The 23,122-nt window shown below is 42.5% G+C and overlaps 2 protein-coding genes across 3 annotated transcripts in view; one reads left to right on the top strand and one right to left on the bottom strand.

Annotated features, from left to right (window-relative positions):
• Window positions 1–23,122, bottom strand: part of SYN3 (synapsin III) — a 183,467-nt gene that overhangs the window by 77,025 nt on the left and 83,320 nt on the right. The gene's annotated exons all lie outside the window — the stretch shown is intronic.
• TIMP3 (TIMP metallopeptidase inhibitor 3) overlaps window positions 14,638–23,122 on the top strand; it is a 40,156-nt gene continuing 31,671 nt past the window's right edge. The window contains exon 1 of the mRNA XM_085321671.1: window positions 14,638–15,050. Coding sequence (XP_085177797.1) covers window positions 14,930–15,050 — 121 coding nt within the window. The 5' untranslated portion in view covers window positions 14,638–14,929. The remainder of the gene's footprint in view (window positions 15,051–23,122) is intronic.

Raw genomic sequence — 23,122 nt, 5'->3', positions numbered from 1 at the left:
GTCTAGCCTACTGTTTCACTCTCATTTTATTCACATAGACTTGAATCTATTCCCATGATATTCCATTTACATGGACTTGATTTACTCCCATGCTCCTCTATCCCAGCAGAAAGAAAGTGTTTTCTAAAGTTTAGCCCAAACCCTCTGCCAGAATGTCCCCTTTGACCTTCATGCTCTTCCTGGATCTCCTTAAATAAGATCAAGAGGTGCCCAGGCAGCTGCATCTTCTTTCTGAAACTCTCCTTTAGAGTGGCCTCTTCTGGTTATTTCCTACAAAGGGGAAGGCTTCATGTGTAAGACACTGCAAAGAGCCTTTGCCCCCACCCTAAATCTTGTTTTTCAGAGTGACACACACCCTGATCTGCTGTTACTTAATGTAAAGTGAAGTCACTGCCTTCCTCCCCTTCAAACTGCTCCACCCTCAGTCAGGAGGCTCGTTTCTCCACCCTTTCGCAAAACAGCTGTTTGGGGGTGGAGGTGAGTTTAGGGACGGTGTTGACCACCCGTTCATTTGGAGGAAAAAAAAAAAAAAGTCTAGTCTTGTCACTGGGCTGCTCTGGAGCTGGAAATTGGCCTAACACCCTCCCCTTCTTCATTGCCTGTGTGCACTTCATGTGAACACAACTGAATAAGATCATTCATGTCAGTCTCTGGGTGTAGTTTAGGATAGAAGGAAGAGTGTAACCACAGTACTTGGCTGGGTTTTTTTCTGCCTATTTTCCTCACTACGGAGGGAAGGTGTCACTGAAACACCTGCCCCACTACTTTGACAGGCAGAAAGAGGAGACAGAGAAGTTGGTGTGTAAGTGGTGTAATGTGGGGCTAGGTTCCCTGCTCTGCTCAGACTTTGTTGATAAGCAACGGGAAGGAAATGTGTCTCTAGGAGCCAGCTGCTGCTGCATCACTTTGCCTTAACTCTATCAGCAGTGTGAATGCAAGTAACCCAGAAACTGCCCTAAACATATGCCGGCTTCTGATAGTCCGTTAGGGAGCATCTGCCTACTAAATGTGCCTGGAACACAATATGGTGTAGCCACTCTTCCTTCTCTCCCTTGACATGGCCTTCCCTSCATGCTAGTGGCTATTTTGACTGCTTGCTTGCTGGAGACTTTACTGCTTCAGAGACACCACAGCCAGGGGAGGGAGGCCTGGATTACGTTCTCCATTCTTGGAGAGAAGAGTGTTGACAAATAGAGTTACAACATCATGGGGAAGGTGTTTGTAGAATGTATTTGCCCCAAGAGGTGGTACATCACTTGGGAACTTCTGCCTGTAAAAGGGGAAGCCTGCAAATGTTCAGAAAATAAATTGTATCATGGAAAGAAGCACAGAAAATGTACAGGAAGATTGTCACAGTAGGGAGTTGAACTTTTCAGCCGGTTTGTGCAGAGTGAGTGGTAGAGGGTGACAACTGGTAGGCCCCACTCTCATAAAAGGACAAACAGATGGTGGGGAGTGGAGCGCAAAAATGAGGTCTGGCAAGTGAGGCAAGCAGCTGGTAGGTCTTGTGGTCAGGGTGACTGGCTGTCTTGGGTTTGAAGGACAGTGCCTTCACCTGCTTTACAGCATATGAAGTTTTCTTCCAACTCTGTTGGAACTGGCTGCGGAGCACCCTGTGTATGTAGCCACCTTTCTGCTACTCCCAGCTTCAGCCATTTCATACCGGTTTATAGCTTCTGTTCCACCCAACTATGGTAATTTATATGTCAAGTTGCATTTTTCCCCTTTCCAGCCATTTCCTGGATGAAACAGCTAGCCTACCATGCTGCTAGTTTACTGTGCTAACTCAGATGCTGATTACTTATTCTCTCAAACATAATCAACTCAAAAAGAAAGTGGTAAATAGAGAAACTAGAATCACACTTTATTACTTGTTTATTTAGAAGTAGCACGCCCCTCAAGTACTAGCAACCCCTTTGTGAGACCTGCTGTACAAGAAYGGAGGAAAAAGACAATCTTCTAGAAGGATAAAGATTTTCATATAAGTCGAGACAGACAGAGTAAAGAAATAATGAGCTAATACTAGTTAATGCCAATGGTCTACGACTTCAGCTTGCCATTGTTACACATCTCACATTCTTGGGTCAGAGAAACCATATTTTTGGGACGGTTCAGTGGAAATGGTTTTGGGACTGTACCAAGGTCCTCCCAGAATTCCACTTTTCTTAGTCTTAGCCTCAAGGAATTTACAGCTGGCTCAGGCAGAGCTGGAAGTCCCCATAACAGGAAGGATTTTGTTGATATTCTGTCTTTGGAGGACAGTGAGCTTCTCTGTGAAAGGCAACACATATATCTGGCCATGTCCATGGCACCACACCCACTGTTCCTCCAAAAATGATAGAGTTTCAAGGACTCACATGACTGTATCCATCTGTCCAGGGATTATTAAGAAAGCCTATAAATGGAGATGGAGGGGAGTTTTCCCCCATTCATTCCTTTGGTTTGGACAGGACTTATCTCTTTCTGAAAGTGAAAGAAACTGCCAAATCTGCTCTTAAAAATGAAGAGGATCTCTAGGAATCTGTGGAGCTCCCAGGGGATCTGTGAGCCAACCTGAGATAGCCTCTGTGCTCTCTCACACGTTCTCTGCTCACTGCTGGGCTTCTCCTCAGCGTGAAGAGCCTGACTATATTGAATGTCTGCTACCAGTGATGCTGGCTACAGCTGCCAGTGTCCTGGCTGGATCTCTGAAGAGAGGGAAATAGCTCCTTGTTCAGCATAGCCTCACCTGGGAAATATCAGCAGGCACGAGGAAGAACCATGAGCAGCTCATAGGTCTGTTTCCCGCCAGACAGGGCAGCGAGTGCTACAGGCAGTCTTGTCTAAGATATTCAAGTCAGTCTTTTATTTCTGGTCAACAGAAAATCAGGGCAGTCTGCCCAATTAACAGTGATAAATCTGGCTTCTCCCTCTGCTCAAGAAGTAGAGCTCTCCTGTCCTCTAAGGGAATAATAATTACCTTTTCCTCCTCCTAGACAGCTTCTCAGTGCCAAGGTCTTTTAAAGACTCCTTATCTGTTTCAAAGCCTTCTTAAATCTATCAACTGAAAATAATGGTCCTGGGCTGATTTCTGGTCCCTAGACTTAGTTTTTTTTTTACAGAGTGGAGCTGGCTTCTATTGCAGATCCCTTAAGGGCCCATATGCTCCAATGCACATGACTCTGAGTATATGCATTGGGCCTGCTGAGCATCCTATGCATTGGGCCTGCTGAGCATCCTCCGCAGATTAATGTGTGGACAGGAAGGGAGATCAGGAGAAGAAATCCACAAGATACTTAAGAGAAGGAACAGTCTCATCTGTTACTCTAGTGTATGGGAAAAAATTGGTTAAAATAAGAACAGTCACCCCAAAACTTTTTCCTTCCTGTCTGTATCCTGTGATACCTCTAGACACCAGACTTAACTATATGGCAAGTCTGTGGATGATAAAACACTGGCATCACATCAGAATAGGAGTGTAAAGCAGGTGAGACTCAGACTTCCATAAACATTGAACCCACAAAATGTGAACACCATCTGCTGCAAGCTCATTCCCACATGGCATCGTAAGTGTTATTGTCTTTGTATTTCTTTTCAGCCCTCCCTAACATGTACCGTATGCTATTTGGCAAGGACTCATGCCTGTCACATATGAGTACAGTACTTGTGACAATGTGGTTTTGGTCTTGCTACAGACAGCAGTGCCAATAAATAATGAAAGCATCTCAGTCATAGTCTGCATAGGAAAGCCAGTGTCCATGAGATGATAAAATCTTTGGTGGTTACCATAAAATTTTCAAGAATAAGTCATTCCCCTCATACACTTTAAAAAAATGCAAACTTGGTATGCTAAGAACTTCTAATATGAATATATCTCCCTTATTTGGAAGAAAGCAAATGGTGCTTCCAGTTTCCCTGATCCCACTTCATTTTTGATATTTGACCTGCAGATTAGAGGTTTTCMCGTCATCTGTCAGCCCACAGAGAGTATCTCAAGGTTCAGTGTGTGTGAGAGATAGGAAAGGGACATTAGGAACAGGCTAGCCACAAAAAGCTAAAATTAGCTCTGAGAACTTGAGTACAGAGGTCTCTGAGGAACGCTAGTCAAAGAAAGAAAATGGTTGTTTGCTAAACTCCCACTTATTTTGCTGCCTCTAAGGACTTCTGACTCATATCCCCACCCAGATATCCTACACAGCTTTTTAAGAGGAGTTCCCCCCCTCCTTGCCCCTCCACTGGCCATCATTTTCCTCTTTTGTAACTTCACTACAATGTGATATAGGATTCCTGATCCAGCAGCAAGTTGCTGACTGCAAACAGGAAAGAGGGGGGCCTATCTGAGCTCAGCCTTTGTGATAACATGAACGTTCACACCCACGTGCAGACAGGGATGTTTCTCACATATGGCAATGATCAGCAGCTCCCCCTCTTTTCTCCTCTTTCCTCATCCCAAAAAGGGCTTACAAAGCCCTAGAGGGGTCCTAAATTGAGCTAGAAGCAGTCTTTAGAAAGCACGGCTGTGTGAGGCCTCAGTTATCAYGATTTCTTGCATAATTCTTTTAGGTTTTCAGAGGCCAGTAAATTTGAGACTGTAAATCTTAACGTGACCAGAGCATATGGCCTTAGAATAAGACATAGAGTGAATTACAGAGAGACAGCGTATCTTTTGCAGAATCTGATTAAGGGACTCCTTTGAGAACTATCCCTTACATGCAGCCATAGGCATGGCTTTAAAAGCTGCCCTCTCTCCTTCTTCCTAGCAATGCCCAATGGAGTAAGTTTTTTTGCAGCATCAGCTTCTCTCCTTCCTATTCTCAGAAGCCTCTTCTCAAAATCAAAGTGAATGGCTATGTGTGCCTATGTTTCTGACTTTAGTTTCAGGAGACAAATCTTGACTATTTAAAGCACTCTTATTAATACAWGTGGAAACATCTTAGGTAAGTTGGAGGCATTGTCTTAGTTGAGAAGCTAGGTTGTATCTCTACAGAGAAAAAAAAAAGAAATGCTCTTGCATTCACTGGGAATAAGATTTTGCTTTTTCAAGCCAACTCGGGTGCTATTTGCTTACAGCCATGCACAGCTAATGTTACACGTGTTCCTCTAGGCAAAGCTGACATTATATAGGATGTTCAGTGGTGAAAGTTTATTCTGCTTCTGCAAACCAGTTTTAAATGAAGTAACAATTTCCCTTCCTAGCTTGTTCTTTTTTCCTCCATGGAACAGTTCTGTTTTCTTTTTGATGGTGCTGCTTCTTCAGCAGAATAAATTTCCTGAGACAAAAGGTGACTTTACGTAACTAGTGACGGAAGAAATAGATCCAGCAATCGTTTAATTTGAACTACAGTGGAAGAGGGAATTGCAGCAATTCTGGAAGGTTTTCCTATAGTTATACTGTAAGGTAAAAGAGATCAACGTCTTCCATTCTAGCTGCTCTAAGGGTTTGTCTGCAATGGGTAGACTATTTTTCCTTGTTCTTCCCATTCACTGGAGTAAGGATGGTTCCACTGAACTTGAATTGAGAAAAGAGGGAGCAAGACTTCAGTTAAAAAATGCTCAGTTGAAATTTACAGAACATGAAGATACTGCTAAAATGAAAATGTCTGATTTTCCTACTGTCAGGTGCAAGGGAAAGTCTGCAGGAGAACCACTTCTCTGTTGGTAGAAACTCTTTGCCTGTTGTTTTCTGTGAAGCATCCCATGAGCAAAACTGCAGATTGCTCTTGTATACTGCAGAACCTGTAAACTGAGAACACTTTCCCCGGGCTCCTCAGCTAGGTGTCTAGGGAGAGTCCTTCTTCCTCCTTGGTTGGTGTGGTGGGACCTCAACCTCCTCCTGCAGTTTGTTTCAAGCACTGCTTAAAATCACACTTGCAGASCCTGGGAGATAGGAAAAACAGGAGCTGTGCTGAGGAACAATCCCCCAGCCACCTGCCAGCCACAGAAATGCCAGTCACTATATATGTGGAGATGATGGTAGGAGAATAGGTAGTGCTGGACTAGTGTTGGACATCTACTTCCACTAGAAATGTTCTGTACCTCTCTGGCTGCTCAACTCTTAGCAGTTGTGAGGAACTGCTACCCTGGAGCAGTCCAAGGTTCCTACAGCAATATACTTGTGYTAATGCTGAACCCCTGGCCAACATTCTGGGGAGATTTGGTGGCACTATTACTAAGAGCAGAGCTACACAGAGGTATTTTTGTGTTCAGGGCTGTGATACCTTCGTATCTCAACTACTGGGTTGCATAACCCATACAAACATTCATCAMCTTCATGAGTCCTGCCAGCTGGGGTAGTCCTCATTGCTGCCTCTTCTATGCATCTGAAGCTTTTTCTGGCTAGCACCAGTAGGATGCAAATGCATCCACCCACACTGTATGCTTTCCCTTCAGAAGAGCATCTCAACTGTATGTCATATGCCACTTTTGCTATGAACTAGGTTGAAAATTGAAAGGATTTGAACTCTGCCAGTGTATGACACTGCTTTTTAAAGCCTCTGCTAGTAAAGCATGGGATCATAATCCCAGGCCCACAATCCCTGGTAAAAATACTTTCATTCAGGGCAGAAGGAAACCAGAGGAAATTTTTTCTGTTCCTTTTTGTCTTGGCTTCACCTCCAGCCATGCTGTATCTAGTTACAGTTTAACTCCTACTGCACAATACCTGTTATCACTTGCAATGAAATGGAAACTGTGGCTATTCTGATAAATGAACAGAAAGGTTCTGTAATTAAACTGTGACGTCTTTCAGTACCTTTGTGTCTCCCATTGAAACACCCYACAGAAGCACATAGAGAATCACAACTAAGAGACAATTCAGGGCTTCTGATTAAAAGAAAGGGGAGTAGGGTCTGTATTTTTCACTCTGTCTTCAGTGGAGAAAAAATGCTGTTTTCACAATATTTTCACACATCTGTGCTAAATCAAACACTAATCTTTTCACTCCTAACATTARTACACTAGGTATGGAAGTCACAGTGCAGACCTGAAAATGTCCTTTAATGAACGTATCACTCTTTGCTCAGGAAGAGCAAGATAATGAACAAATGACAGAATCCACACTCCAGGGTACGTATCTACCATCTTGTCATCTTTTGTCTCACATTATATGCAAAGATTTATGGAGCAAAATTCCAAAACAGTGAAAAAACAGAAATGCTGCCTTTTGCTCCAGAGAAGAAAGAGATCTGTCCTTGAAACTTCACACCAGAAATCTCCCAGTTTCTACTGCCCTAGACTGTGGGTCTGTGGGGGAGGGCTCTGCTGTAACTGAGGAAGCCTGCTGCTCTTTAGAATACAGCAACAGTTTGGGAAYACAGGAACAAAAGCATTGAAAAACCCAAATTATATTTTAAAAAATCCTGTACCAAGGCAATCATCTCTGCTGGGATCTCCATGCACAGAGACTGCCTCTAGCTTTTGATACCGATGTGGTGACAAGCTTGATGGGAATCACTGAGTTTATTTCCTGCTGGGACGCTATCCTCATCATTAGAGACCATTCTTGTAACTAACACTTTTGTTCATAGTTTCAGGTGAGAAGCAAGTAACAGCTGGACTATAGGGATGAAGTGAGTGACTTACTCTTTCAGAAAGTTTTTGCAGGTGCGCAGGGAGAGGCAAGAGACAGTAATGTCTCCTGTAGCTGCACCTGTTCTGCAAATAAAGAGAAGATCCTTCCTTTAGACCTTATAGCCTGACATAGTTTCTAGACTCATAATTAATGTAACAAAAAGAGGGATGTTAGCTCCCTGGTACTCCTCATCTGTCTTTCACAGGTATGGTGAATTTGGAAGATTTTAATGGATTTTAATGTGCTTTAAAACAACTGGCACCTTCTAGGGGCTGACTGGCTTGCTGTGTACAGAGAGACTGCATTTCTGCTAGCCTCAGCTGACACTCAGAATGGTCTAASAGGGCAACTGGAGATACAGAATCACTGACTTCTGCTTGTGATCTATCTCTATCTCCGTATATTCACACAGGGTTGTGGAGCCACTGTATCCTGCGCAGTGTCCTTCAGTGTGTAGAACAGAAGATGGGCTATGCTGGGAGATCAGGGAATGGGCTCAGTCAGTATCCACAGAAGGCTGGTGAGAAGCAGGGATGTGATGGAAGAAAGATCTGGCTGCTCAGTGTGCTTGCCAGAAGGGTCATGACCTCAGGCCAATCAGATCCCACACCAAGAGAAGCTGAATTCAGCTCCCCTGCTCCCCCATGGCTCAACATCACTGCAAGAAGTCTGGCCACCCAGTGAGAGAAGAACAGGGATGCAGTGCCCTCTCCTCACACCATTTCCCAGCACCTTCAATGGGAAAAATGGAAAATAGGAGAATGAAATTCTGGACTGTGCTGAAAGGACTGAAAAGTAGTAAGATGCCCCTTACCACTGCCAAACAGAGTAAATCCCATTACAAGGAGAGCAACCTGCTGTGAGCAGACTGCCTTATAAACATTATGTGGGGGCGGTATTTGGACCCCCACAAAAACACCCAACAACTGCAGTGGCTGGTACTCAAATGCAAAGCCTCTCTCATGGGAAGAGATATTTGTAGCACAGTACATAGCAGGAAGCACTCTGAGTAACTGATATTACAGTGAGGAGGTAGGAAACATTCCCAAACTTTAATTGGGGCAAGAGATTAAGCATACAGTGAAAGAAAACAATGAGATCTTTGATGACCACCCTGACCTTCAGCCTCTCATCTCACCCAAAGAAAGGACTGTGCAGAACCTCCCGCATAGGTGTTCATGGAATTGATCCAGGGACCAGCTGTTATTGATTTTCTGTGTCTACCCCTTATTCCTCAAGCTTCCCTCCCCAGGTCGCTACAAAGATAATGTTTACTTCAAGTTATGCTGATAGAATTGTCAAATCTTGATTACATTTATGAATCTGCTCATGAACTCTACCGGCCACAGTGCCACAGAGCCGCCTTAAAGCTCTCTTAAATATGTAAGGCATTCCAGTCATTTTAATTACTGTGCATTGCATAAGCCAGAAACCAGTTCATACAAAGGAACAACAGAAAAGTGATTTTCAGTTGCTCTCACTCTTTCCTCTGCTTAGTGCCAGTCTCCAAAGCTCTGGGAACACCAGCTCTTATTACCATTTGAAGCACTTCATCTATTTGAAATCTCTTTGTTCAGCTACTTAAAACTATTTATGCAGTTTAGAAGGGTTTAGAAAGAAAAACAAATCTTCAATTTGGGAATGGCCACAGCAACATGAAAACACAGCAAGAGAAATGGAAAAACTTGTTATAAACAAAAATGAGAAAAAATTAATTGCTTAGAATGAGGCACAAGCAGGTAAAACCAAGCAAACCACGCAACCACCCTCCCAACTCTTGTCAGATCATCTAATCACAGCCTCCTGGCTTGAACCTTGCATGGTACTGAGCCCTTTGGCCCTGATCCAGAAATGCACTTAAGCTTACATTTAACTTTATGCATGTAAATGGTTCTGTTGACTTCAGTRGAGCATCTTATGTGCTTAAAGTTGAACATGTGCCTTAGTGTTTTCCTGGATTTGGGCCAAAGAGCTCAGTCATGTGCAGCAAACATTTTCAGCTTGATAAGGCTGCTAAAAGACATTTCCTTGTTGCCCTTCTGCAGCTGATGCCACAACACAGCCTCACTGGAGGATCTCCACACTACTGAGAGGAAGATTTCATATTCTAAACTCCTTTATTGTATAATATTGCTGGTAACACATGGTACCTGTGGTCTATTTCCAGACTGGGTGCTGTCAGTATGTACAATCTGTAAAGGATCCTTGAGGATTAAACCTAAACCGTTAGAGCTGATGAAGGTTTAATGGCCAATCAGTAATTTAAAACTTGGGAATGGGATAGAGGGTTACCTGTGTCTGGCTTGCAGACAGGAAGGTGACATAATTCCTTTGCAGCCTCAAAGAAGGAGATCAAATGAAAATTTTCAAACTATATAGAGAATCAAAGAGATTTTCAAAGAAACATTTTTCTTATTATAAGTAGCATATGAAGATCACTAGTATAAGGAAGGAATTAAGAGGATAGTTTTTTCCAGCCACTTTTACACACATAAATCATAGCAAATATGAAATTTTTAAACAAAACAAAGTCTTATTGAAGGATAGTGACAGAAAACACAGCTAATCTGTTCTATACAAAAAAGCAGCAGATAATCAGGAAATCAGAGAATCTTTTGCTAACAGAACACAAGACTGCTCCAGTAGAGTTTACTGCCCTACAATGCACATGAGAACATTACAAAAAATGTACATCAGACACCTCAGAAAGGCTATCCTTTGTCAACTGTTGTATAAAAGCAGAAAAATGATGATATCTCCTAAGGGTTTGATGCTRATCTGGTGTAAAAGATAAGAAGATCTCCAAGAAGTTTTTAGGACAAGAAGGAGCTTTTAAACAACTTGGCAGCTGAACAATTTAGAATGCTAATGGCAAGACTCCATGCTCATGAATCAAGTGAAGTTACTGTGGAAAAGTTAAAATGGAAAAATGCCCATACTTCAGAAGCATTTTAAATTAATGTATTGTTCATGGAGGTGGCAGGACTGACTGAACTGCAGGCTGGAGTCTCCTGACTTCACTCATGCCTTGCCTAGTTTAAGAGAGCTGAGGTCTGGTGAGGAGCTGGAGTGTTTTTAGCCCCTACATGTGTCATTTTTTTTTTGGGGGGGGGGGGAGTGGAGAATTTAGCCTGCCTGCCTGTCTTTTGTTCTTTCTTTGACTAGCAGTTCCTGTAGTTTGATTAAGCTCTTCTGTACTAATTACATTCATATGCTTTTGTTATTTCAGAAGCAGCTTTCTGCCACTGCCTTGTCTCCCTCGCATTTTGTTGTGAAAGGTGATCAGAAGAGAAGCGAGTACCCCTTTAGTTCATTTACAGCAACACCTTCCACCTCTTGCAGCAGCATCCTAAAGGGTTTTAACCACAGGCACTGCAGCTCTGGGATGTACAAATCACACGGTCCTTTCCAGCAACAAGCAGCACTTGCAGAAGGAAAATGATACTCTTAACATGCCCCTGCTATAAATCACAGTGAAAATTTATGGAGATAGAAGGTAGTAATCTCACTTGAAATTTAACCAAGGCAGTTTCACATTCCTCCTCTTGCAAAGAGTGGGTTCTTCAGTTCCTGTAGGGAACCTAGCTTCATTCACATGAAACACAACCATCTCTTGCAGTGCAGTGCCCCCTAGCACTGTCTCAACACATTCATGCAAGACTGAGGAAAGAAGGACACTTTACTCAGTCAACAGCACCTGCAGGACATGGCTTTCCCTGGGAATTTTCACACTAACTGTTGACCCAGCCCAGTCATGCTTAGCTTGCGGGACTGACAAGATCAGAGCATGAAGTGGTGTGGCTGCTCAGTAAAGCAGAGAGATCCTTAATTGTGTTCAACAGTGTGTTCTTGGTGGAAGACTGAAATAACATAGATTTCTTCATTTGGTGACATAAACCAAATGTGAACTCTAATTYTCTCATATGAAGATCAAGGTCTTTATTTGTTCTTTTTTTTTTTCTACTATAACTTCTCATGGCCCAAAAAGGCTTAAAGTTTTATCTAGGGAAAGGAGCTGAATGCTGATTTATTTTTTTCCCTTTGCAGTTTCTCCCACACAGACAGGGCATAGAGTTCTAAGCAAGAATTCAGATGGAGTTTTCCTTTCAGTTCCTCCATTGACTTTCTGTGTTACTTTGACCCTATATCAATTTTTTCTCATACAAATAGACAATCAGACCCCCTGCCTGGGTCTTCCAGAGTGCCCTTTACTGATAGGTCTCAAAGTGAAGGCTAGCCAGACCTAGCTTTCCTATTATTTACCTGTAATTTACACAAATAAAGCACTCTGCTTTCTGTCTATGAAATGTACCTTTAAGAAACAAATAAAATGTTGTTAGTATTGTATAGTATCCAGTCCTGGCTGAAATACCTGCATCCATACTGCCATAGAGAAGGTCATCTCTTAAAAAAAAAAAAAAAAAAAAAAAAAAAAAAAAAAAAAACACTATGTGTCAAAAAAACAGGTGAATCAGCAAGATCCTAATTGATCAAACACAGGTACTATTACTCCAGGAAATGCTAATATATAAGTTTAAAAGTTTCTGGACCACCTCTCAGACTGTGGTATGTTATACAGTAGTAATCCTTGACACAAAGATGGTGTGAACACCATCATTTCCAAACAGATGTGCTCTGCCCTGCCACTAGATCAATCTGTGGCACTCCTGGAAAGTAACTTCCAGGAAAGATTACTTCTCTGGGTTATATTTGAAAAATGTACCAAATGTGGTACTCAGTGCAAGCTTGGTGTTACTTTATTAAACTTGGTCAGTCTCACTGTAAACCAAAGTTACTTCCAGGCCTTCAAGAGACCTAAATAACTTCAGTAACTTCTAGTCCCTTTCATTTCCCTTTTCAGAAACTAAGGAGGTGACAAAAAGTTTTGTTTTTCAATTTGTTCCTGTTTCCACTGAATGTGTCCTACCTCTGAATATTATAGTCACTCTTAATACTTGCATCCAATATCTTCAAAACCTATTACAAAGTGTTCAGCTCATTAGTCCTCAGAACACCCAAGGAAGGTGTTATTACAGAGATGAAGAAACTTAGAGGAGCTGCTTGGCCAGAGACCAAAGGGAGGTTGTGCTGGAGCTGTGATTAGAATCTAGTTGTATGTGGGCCAAACTCTCTCTTATTGACACCAATGTCAAGTTATGGAGTAACTCCACCTCTCTCAGATTCTGACCCGAGATGCTGATAGACCAGGTGTATCATGATATTTGTGATATCAAACTTTTATGACAACAACAAAATAAAGTGYCAGACACTTTTTCTTCTGTGTTATTCTGCTGAGGTCAGTGGAGTTGTTCCTTGTTCACACCCAGTAAGATCGAAAGCACAGTTCAGCCTGATGAATTCAGCTTCAGTTCTAGTACCTTCGCTGGAGAGTAAAAATATCTAGCTAGTTTTTGTATGGAGTTTCTCATATGCAATTTGGAGCCAGAGTAGTCAGGTACTAAAGTGTCTAGATTGAATATTCTATTTAGTACCCTGCATCATATCTACTTGTATAACCCATTATCACCTTAACACCATCTAACTCTTTAGTGCATTCAGTAACATACATTCCTGTGTGCTAGGAAGCTCCCATCACTGTTATCCCATTTCAGAAATTACCAGACCCATTACCATTACCAGATTGAAGGTACAGGGAGACTAAGCTGTTACACTGGTTGTCTGTGTCACAGCAAGAATAAAAACCTGCATTTTCTAATACTAGTATTGTAACCTTGATCTTTACTAGCAACACCGATCTTGAAGCTTTTGCATACTGATATTCTAAATAAAAGTCTGCATTTTCATAAGATAGAGATTTTAATTTTATATGGACTGTACAATTAAAGAAAAGGTGCAGGCAGATTGTGCTTCACCCAGATGGAGCAGAATTGTAAATCTAAAGACTTAGCTGACTATTTAGAAATTTAGGACAGCTGGTCCCCGGCCTTTAATACCAGCATAATTTATAACTAGACATGCTTAAGTCTTGTAAACCCTACGGAAAGTACTCTGACATTGTATACACTGGTTTGATACTACGATTAATCACACCCCCCCCCCCAGTTCCCTTTGCAGGATAATAGGGCTGTCTGTATCTTGCAGCTGGCAATCTCCTTCCTTACGGTCCCAGCTCTACTATAACATTTACATTTCTACAGCTGATAGAAATTTACAGTTCCAAAMGGGGATAAGGGAAAGCAAAACAAACAAGACTTTTCTATAAATTCCACTAAAGCTGCACTGCTAAAATATACTCTGAGATTAAATGTTGGGAGTGCCTGGGTAGATATGACACTGCTTTTTCCAGCTTAGTTTCAGCAGTTTATGACCCCTTGCTTTCAGAAAAAGTCTTGAGAAGGGGAAGTGATGGGTGGTGGGGTTGACAGAACAAGGAGCATTTGAGCAGGATTAAAAACCACAGTATGAAATCCTAGTTTACAGTTCAGCAAGGTCTTGCCATTCTTTTCCTCCATTCCTTTTTCATTGCTTATCACAAGACAGAAAGAAACAACACTCTATATTCCCCATGTGTTTTCTGATCACTTTCTGAAAGCCATTAAAAACATTATTTCCTTTTATCTCCTCCAGTTTAAAATCAGCTTACAGCTAGCTAAGATCGTTTCGAGGGAAACAGTCCAAGGTTTTCAAGCAAAGACAAACTCAGTGTGTTTTCGAGGCGCCTCTCTGCATCTGCCCTTGCCACAGAGGAGCGCGGAAGGTCACCCCTCGAGCCAGAGCCCTGAGGGCACCCGCGGCCTCGCAAAGGTACTCGCAGTTTCCCCGGGGATCAAATCTGCTTTGTAAAGGTTTCAGCCTCTAGCAGCATTTTGGCTGGAGACTAGGACGGAGATGTCCCAGCGCTCCTGGCTACCTGAGCTGCGTGCGCGCGGCGCTCGATCAACCGTCCGACCAACCGCCRCCCGCGCGCGCTCTCCCCGCACTATTCCCTATAAGGCGCTGAAGCCCTGTCCGCGGCCCCGCCCCGGCCCGCTGGCCTCTCCCCGCCGATGAGGTAATGCGGGGCTCCCATTGGTCGGGGGCGGCGGCGCCCCCGGAGCCCGAGAGGGCGCGATCGAGGCTATAACTCCGCGCACCGGCCCGCAGCGGGTGCAGCGCAGCCTTGCATCGCATTGGTACTGCGCGGCCGCTGGGAGCCTCGGACCTGCTGTGCTGTTCAGCTCGCACCGTCCCGCCAAGGCTGCGCTGCCCGAGCGAGCGAGAGACAGTGCAAAGAGGGAGGCGCAGCGCACGGGCTGTTAGGAAGCGAGAGTTAAAGTCAGCCAAGCAAACAAACAGAAAAAGAGCAGTAGCTGGAGCAGCAAGCAGCAGCAGCTCCCCTCTTGCCCACTTGCAGAAGCGAGGAGGCACGTCGCGGGCAGCATGACGGCGTGGCTGAGCTTCCTCGTGTTCCTCTGCAGCTGGAACCTGCGGGACTTGGTGGTGGAGGCTTGCACTTGTGTCCCCATCCACCCGCAGGACGCTTTCTGCAACTCCGATATCGGTAAGTTGCTGCCTGCCCTCACCTCCTCAGGCAAGGAGGCGATGGCCGAGCCGAGCCGAGGTGCTTGTCCCGCTACCCGGGGCTGGGGGGCTCCCCGCGGCGGAGCCGGATCCTGCCTCGCACGGGGCGGCGCCGTGCGCCGCCGTCTAGAAAGTTCTGCGAGGGCGTGAGGGGGCACCGGGAGCTGCTGGGCTGCGGCCGCTGTTCGACATCTCTTATTTTATTTTTTTCCTCACGTGGATGGGACGGGGGAGGCTGGGGGGGGGGTGAGAGGGGGACACACACCCCTCACTTCCCTAAAGTGTCAGCTCGGTGCTGCTGTGCGATGGTGAGGGACATGTGTCCTGCCTGCAAAGGACTGGGCTCCCAGCTGCCTGCTTTACCACCACAATTAAACACCTTGTCATAAAAGCACTAAGTAATCCAGTGGAAACCGAGGTGGGGAGGATTAAGCCAGTGAAGGATGACCTGAGCCCTCGTCGTATGTATAGGTTTGTAGTTGCCTCACACGCCCCTGTTAATAAGAGAAGAAATGCGTGGTGGCGGTGTCCTCCCAGCCCTCCTGAAGGAAGAAAGGCGAGTGAGAAGGGCTGCGGGAATTAACACTGGGCAGCAGCCTCTCCAAGAAAAACAAGTGGCGCGTACTTTGAAGAAATCCATAATTGTAAGAGTGGCTGGTTTCCTACAGCGAGACAAAAACAAAATTGAAGGTGTGGGCAGCCAAAATGTCCTCCACAACCTGGTGCCAATTAAATAATAGGGGAAAAAAAGATAAGAACAAGTTCTCTCAAGCCAGGAAGCTGCCTTGACGCCAGGAAGGCGTTCAGAACTGGAAGGTGCAGCTCACATAGGCTTGTGGTGCTGTGCCTGTAACTTTGGGAAGGGCTGCAGAAGCAGGTAACAAGTGTTTCCACATTTCTTGCATGTTATGTTGTGATTTCTGCAGCTTTGGGGGATACTGTGTGAACATGCTCTTACTTTTATTGAAATATTTTTATTGGATCCTTGCTGATGTTCTCTGCTACAGGCTTCAGCAGTTACGTATCTTTGCKAACTTTAGAAATGGGACAAGGGGAACACCTGAAGTATCTCAGAGGAATAGATGATGGAGACCTGGTCTTAGGTTCTTTGGTTTGTTTGCAGCCAAGGCTGGTTAACCAAATTCCATTACTGTTTGGCAAGTGTCCTGTGGCAATGTATATGCAATCAATTAGTGGTGTCTTTTAAGTTACTGCTGGGTAGATGTCCATATAATGGTAGATACACACWGTCACATTTGCTGTCCTGAGTGGACTGTATGAATCAAGTCTTGTTGTGCCTCTATAGATTGTTTTAGCACAATGTCAAGGGGTTAGGAGACTTAGTGCTGCTGATGCCCACGCTTTGCTGACTCCAAATGAAGTCTGCAAAGAAGTTCACATGGCAAGTGCTATGCAAGCTGAGCAGAAAATAATACTGCAGCAGAACACTCCTTACTATGGCTCTTTAAAGCTAGCCAAGCTTACTGGCAAAAAAATCTCTCTCTTGCCTTTAACTTTTCTCTACAAAAACTGCAGTTATGACTGGTTATTCATGTCTAGTTTATATAGTATATCTGCTCTTGAATGCCAAAAAAAACATTACATGTTAAAAGTGCTGGGAGGGTTACAGTGCCTCAGTGATAGCCTGGAAAATGTTTATAAAATAGTTTTATACTGGAGAATCCTTCCAGGAAACTACACTGTTTAACAGTTCTATTGAAGACATTTATTACTGCCATTTTCTTAGTTTGAGTCAGCAAGTGTGCCACCTAAATGACAAGTGCCAGGGCGATTGTCCTTTCTATGGAAACAGAGAAACCAGTTTTTCCACAGATAAAGCTGATGACTGCATGTGACCTTCATTTGCTGCATTCTGGAAGAAGGTGTACTTCTACTTCCTTTCTTGCTCTGTTTAGGTCAGGTTATACTAGATCGAGGTAGTTTTCAGTTTTATTCAACTTCTTAAAATGGAATTAAAGTTTGTTTTGTTGCTTTATTTTGTCACAAATACACACTGTATGTGTTTTTGCCAGAAACATCGGTGACTGCGAGTCTGGTAAGCAATGAAGCTTCATATAGCAGTGCTCCTGAACTACAGGGCAAGACGATTCTGTTTTCTAATCAAGATTTCTGATTGAATTCAAAGTCATCTCCTTCGTCTCTTCTCACTTAATCCCCACTCACTTAATCTTCGTTATATCTCACTTAGGCCTCAAAGTCGTTTAAAAATGTTAAAAAGTTCATGTCACTGGAGTTGTTGTGCCTTTAGACATCACAGTAATGCTCAAGAGAAGCACAAGGGGAAAAATCAGTTCACGCTAGTAGATGACTTAAATGCAAGTTAGGTTAATACCACAGCTCTGTGTGATGGTGTAAAGCAAAAGTAAATCCTTGCATTTGCCAGAATTGTCTGGAAAATGTAGTGTTCCTGCAGGCCAATTTTAATAGCTGGTGTCATGTACTTCATGTGCTGAAATGGCAAAAAGCATGCTAAAATTTCCTGGCTACTGAGGAGTTAATCATCTCCATGGAAACTGATGGCAGTGTACTAGTGCAGTGTTTAGACAGACTAAACTGCATGCTGCGTTATAAAACACATTGTGGGGAAGAAAAGAACTTGGCAGTAAGTTTTTATCGCTCTTGAAACTCCTCCCTTCTGAGCTGGTATTTTGTCAGCAGTTAATGCAGTAAGGGCTGGAGTAAGAGTTTYAAAACTGCTCCCAAAACAATACAAGAAATTAACTAGCTAGGTGGCAATCCAGGAAATATTCCTCTTTTTCAGAAACACTGTGTGCTGGAGAAAGTTTAAGAATAAAATGCAAACTCTTACTGTTGGTCCTTGGTGCCTAGGCAGTGAATTCCCACTCTTAAATTTATGCTGTTCTCCTTTAATAAGGTGTCACTAAACAACTAGAATTCTTTTTCTCCCTATAGCTCAATTTGAGACAGCCTTCCAACTCTGCAGTTATTAAAAGGTTTTAATCTTTTCAGAAAGTGATGCTGGAAGAAACTTGTTGGAAAAGGCAGGCTTTTAGGTCCATATGTCCTTTGAATGTTAAAGTGAAGGTTATGGTTTTCTAAGGGAAGCTTGGACTCCATGCGCAACAATATATTTATTTAAAAAAAAAAGGAGAAGAGAGAGTACTGTCAGATCATTCACCACAAGAGGTCTTTTCACTCAGCCAAAGTATTCCAGCATGATGAATGGAGCAAAAGTGAAGAGGTGTGTCTCATCATGGCATTCTGAGATCAATCAATAATAAAATTGCCTTTTAACTCCTTGATTTTCTTTCTTTTACTGGATCAGTAAGTGTCAGAACAGGCAGCACAATAATTAGACAAACAGCAAGACAAACAGCAATTGCTATGACTTGCCGTCTGAACTTTGCTTCCTCCATTCCCGCCCCCTGCCTATGACCTCTTCCAGATGTGAATATTTTTTTTTGTTTGAATTAAGGGACCTTTTGAAAGAACAGACAACATGTGTGCTTTGTTCATTAGAGTAAAGCTGTGACATTTCCAGCTGGACATAGCTGACATGAAAAGGGCTTGTTTGTCCTCTTTTTCAGGAGCAGCAGGAACTTTTCAGCTTGCTTGTTGAATGTTGTTTTCATAGGTTTGGAAAAACACCTCTTGCATCTCCCCTGGCCTTCCGAAAAAAGAAGGATTGAGGGGAAGAAATTGCAAATAGGATTTTGACAAGCCAATCTGCAAGCAGTAGAGAAAATACTTAGTCTGTTCCATGCCTCTCTCTCTTTCATCTTCTGAATATACTTCAGAATATACTTTGCTATATGGCACTACTAGCTGTCTGTTACTCAAGTTCAAAGGAACTCCAAAGAAAATTCTTTTTTATAGGTTGTAGYGAGGGAAGAAATGTCAATTTCAGTAAGGATATCTTGGGTAGTGCCCCTTACTCTTCTTAAGTTTGGAGTTGGCAAGCTTTGGGGGGGTATGAAGGCAAGCTCTCAGAGTCCCTCTGTGTACAGGCAGCCATTCTTTCTCCATCCTACCATACCCATGGCATTGAGTTCACAATGCCTGAAGTGGCGAAACAGTTCTGAACTGAGAATGTGATCTGAAAAGAGCAAGAGGCAGCAGAGGCTGGGGAAGCTTGTGAATTTGGATGGCTCAAAGTCTAAGCACCTAATAGAAAACTTACTTTCACTGGTTATCTTGAATCGATCATTCTACCTTTTCACTAGGAAACTAAACCGGATGTACAGAATGGTTTAATCAGGCATGACACTTTGAACATGCAATATTCAGCTTTGACTTCTGTATGTATACAGTCTGCAGTGAGATCATGGATTTGATCTTGTACTTTAAGGTAAACAAGTGATGTTTCAGGTTCACCATTTAGAAATTAATTTACAATTTAAAAGAAACCTACTCCAATAATATCTAATACCATCTATTTGCATTGAGATGAATTCCAAAAATAAACTTAGGGGTTGTGGGTCATGATAGTTCTTGTAAAAGTTTCCTGTTATAGCCACTCAGGAATCAGATCTTTGTTGGGAAGGTAATGATGCAATTTCATTTTTATACTGGACTACCCTTCAAGGCATTTTAGAAGCAAGAAACCTGAGAAGTGCTTCTGTAAAGCTTAAAATTTCTATTTTACATAGGAAGAAATTGAGGCAATTGAAATTCCATGTAATTAAAACAATTTATGTGTTAGAATCATGAGGAGAGAGGATGTTCCCCACTCTAGATCACGTCTCCTGATCAGAAGATCACCATTCTAAACTAAGCTGTCCTATTCGATTAAATAGAAATAGAAACAGAAGTTGCTTATTTGTTGTTTTACTGGTTATCTACAGTTAAAATAGAACCTAATCCTGCAGTAACACAGAAGTTAAGAGATCACCTTGTGAGATCTAGAGATCTCACTTCTCCAGATATTTCAGTAAAAAAACATGGTGGAAATCACTGTCTGGAAGATACAGTGCAGAATGTTATATAAGGCTCTTTTGGTATCCCATTACTACTGCACATGCTTACTCGAGATTTCCTTAAGGAAGTAGCTCCACCAAGACCTCTGTGCCAGCTGATAGCCAGATGTTCTAACCTAGAGTCTTAGAGCTTCTTGCTTTGTGTAGATRTATCTTTTTTTTTTCTTTTTTTCCTAATTCTCCACCTGTTGTTGAGAACTCTGTACCTCACAGCTGTTCCTGTAACATTTCTGGGAAGTAATGGGCTGGTGGGGACATCATTATGTACATTCATATGCAGTGCTAGAAGAAATCTCTTAAAGAGAATTTTTCTCTTAGCAAAAAGGGGAGAAGGGCCTGCTTTTATGTGTCTGTGTAATTTTAAGATGAACAGGTTTGACTGACCATAGAAGTGGCACAAGATGGCACATCTTCCTGTTTTCTGAGACACTAAGTATAGTTATGCTGGCCTTTCAGAGCCTCTTAGGTAGAGCAGCTGAATTCGTATCTGATAAAATGGTTCTCTACTTGTGCAAAATCCCCCTGAAATTCATGGTGAGGCCAAGAATCTTTAGTAGGAACACTCAGTGAATCACCTTGGACTAAATGCAGCAATTGCAGATGTCAGTTTGTTTTCCAGGACAGGAATTTGATGGTAACTTGTTAAATATGGAGGTGTTCTAAAGAATACTCTAGAACAGATCATTGAGTTTTGATCTGTGGACTATCTTCTCTTATTTACCTCCAAGCTATCCCATGACAATGAAAATGATCCTGGATGTTAAAGTTATTAAGACAGAAACTTAGTTTCCCCATGTGCTGATTTTGTCTGATGTCATATTTTTCCTCATGGCACCAAGTTCCATGTGGCACTCTTATGTAGTCCAATCGAGCATGCATCACTAGAGAAATTAACTCCTTTGGTCTGAGCAGGAGGTCTTGTTATTAAACAAAATTTCCACCGGATGCTCTCTAAAAGTTCTTAAGAGCTAGTAAACCTGAGAGGACAGCTTGTTTTGAGTTGGCAAGCAGGGCCAGACATGCTGTGCTTGCCGGTTCTGAACCAAACTAAGCTGAGGACCTAATTTCATTTCTAATAATGTCTGGAGTGCATGTGGTTGAATTTTGTTTTAAAGATGAGATTTTTTTTTTTTTTTTTTTTTTTTTTTTTTCAAGACGAAGAGGCTTTTGCTCTAATGTGCTGCATATTGCTCCAGACTTTCAGGGTATGATTTTCCTCTTTCACACTATGTTATAAATTGGAAGCAATTTAAATGATACTGGTGATATGATAGTAGTGTAAAAGATATGAAAGGGTAATTGGGCCTTCAAGCACTAATTAATGAAGCAGATGCCGAGTTCATTAAACTTCAAGGCCTACTGTAGCTCTTCTGTACCTCTGAAGAACTCTCTGTGTAATATCTGAGATTTTACTGGCGTGGCTGTATTGTTGCTGCTTTTTAAGCTAACCACACTTAATGTAGACTCTTCTGATTGAGACAAAGTTGATCGGAGTAATTGAATATATTTGGAACTGTTCCAAGTATGTCTTAACTTCTACTCAATTTTGCAGCACCCAACACTTGCTGCAAATTGCAGAGCTGACGGTCATCCTGTATAGTAACCCTTCTGGGTCTGATTACTTGGCACAGAGGGGAAGAGGCATGCTGCTATGGCTTTAGTAAAAACCCAGAACTCTTCCTCTAAAGCAGATACTTTTGGTATATTCTTCTAGGTATCAGTGATCTCCCCCCGCCCCCCCCACTGACTCTTATCACCAGCGTTACTCATCTATAGGGGAATAGGTCCTTCCTTAAATTCAGAGTTAAGCTGTATTTGCTTTGGAATAACTTGAGAAAAGAATATTAACCAGTATACTGATTCTTTTGCTACATTTTACTCACTACAATGAGTAAGCATGAGCCACATGAATTTCAGGTTATTACCATTTTAAAGTATTAGGCCAGTGCTGGACCTGATGTGACTGAGACTAATGTGGCTTCAGTGGATTTACACCTTCTTCTAGACCTTAAATCTGATCCAGTTTGCAATATGGAGGGAAAATACTAGTCCAACATCATAGCTTGGATAAAGCAGATCTACTGCTGAGCACTATGTTACCATCTTGCATTGAAGATGGGTTTGACTTAATGTTTTCAAGTTTCAAAGGGGACTGTTAAAAATACTAGAAAGCTTAAAAATACTATTAAAACGGTTATCCTTCTACTCCAATGTGAAGTAGTTCCCTTAGTGACCGGAGTGAAGATTAAGTGCATTAACTGACAATGTCTAATAACATAAAAATGCAAGTAGTTTTACACAACCATGATTATTTTATTTATTCAATGTTTCTGCCAGCCAGAAAAGATTTTATGACTCTCTTGGAAATGAGATAGAAGTCCCTTGAGTTCCGTGCTGGTAAAGTAAATGTTGACCATGAATGTTCCAAATTCCTGCTAGTGTTTATATAAGACCTTTACAAAGGGCAATTTCAGCCCTTAGAAACAGTATACAGATGGTAAAACTCAAGTTAAACAGCAGAGATACATATGCAAAAAATAACATCAAACCTCATCAAAGATCAGTAGCAGTTTGCCTGAGATGTGGAATCTCATTCCATCTTGGGGAGAAAGGTGTTGGTTTGAGATACCTCACATGGGATTGAAATGCACCTGGTACCAGCAGAGAGCAGTGCTTGGGGAAAATGTGGAGTAGGCCACTGTCAGCTCAGGGATAAGGTCTCATGTCGCTCTAGGAGGAGCGCGGTGGACTGTGTCAGTGGTCTCAGTTCTGAAAACTTCTGTCTCTGTTATGGACAGGGGAAGAGGATGATTACAGCAATAAGTCGAATGGGAAACTTGTAATGGGAACAGAAGTAGTGAATTACTGGAGTGGCAAAGGCCCTTTAAAAGGTCGTTTCTGGGGTATGAGGAGAGGAGGGACACTGTGTGGAAGCATTGCTGAATAACCTGATACAGGCTGGGAAAACTAAGAAGAACCATTAGCTGTGACCCTGATAGACCACCCCATCTGAAAACGTGGGGCATTGCCCAAGGTGGATCCAAAGTCAAACCATCTCTGTAATAGATAGGAGGTAGGTAGGTAGGTAGGAGAA

The sequence above is a fragment of the Rhea americana genome, unplaced genomic scaffold, assembly GCF_003343005.1.
Source record: "Rhea americana isolate MKP2758 unplaced genomic scaffold, rheAme1 scaffold_70, whole genome shotgun sequence".
NCBI classification, from domain to species: Eukaryota; Metazoa; Chordata; class Aves; order Rheiformes; family Rheidae; genus Rhea; species Rhea americana.
Note: the sequence above shows the minus strand (reverse complement) of the source record. Positions and strands in the feature narration are given on the sequence as shown.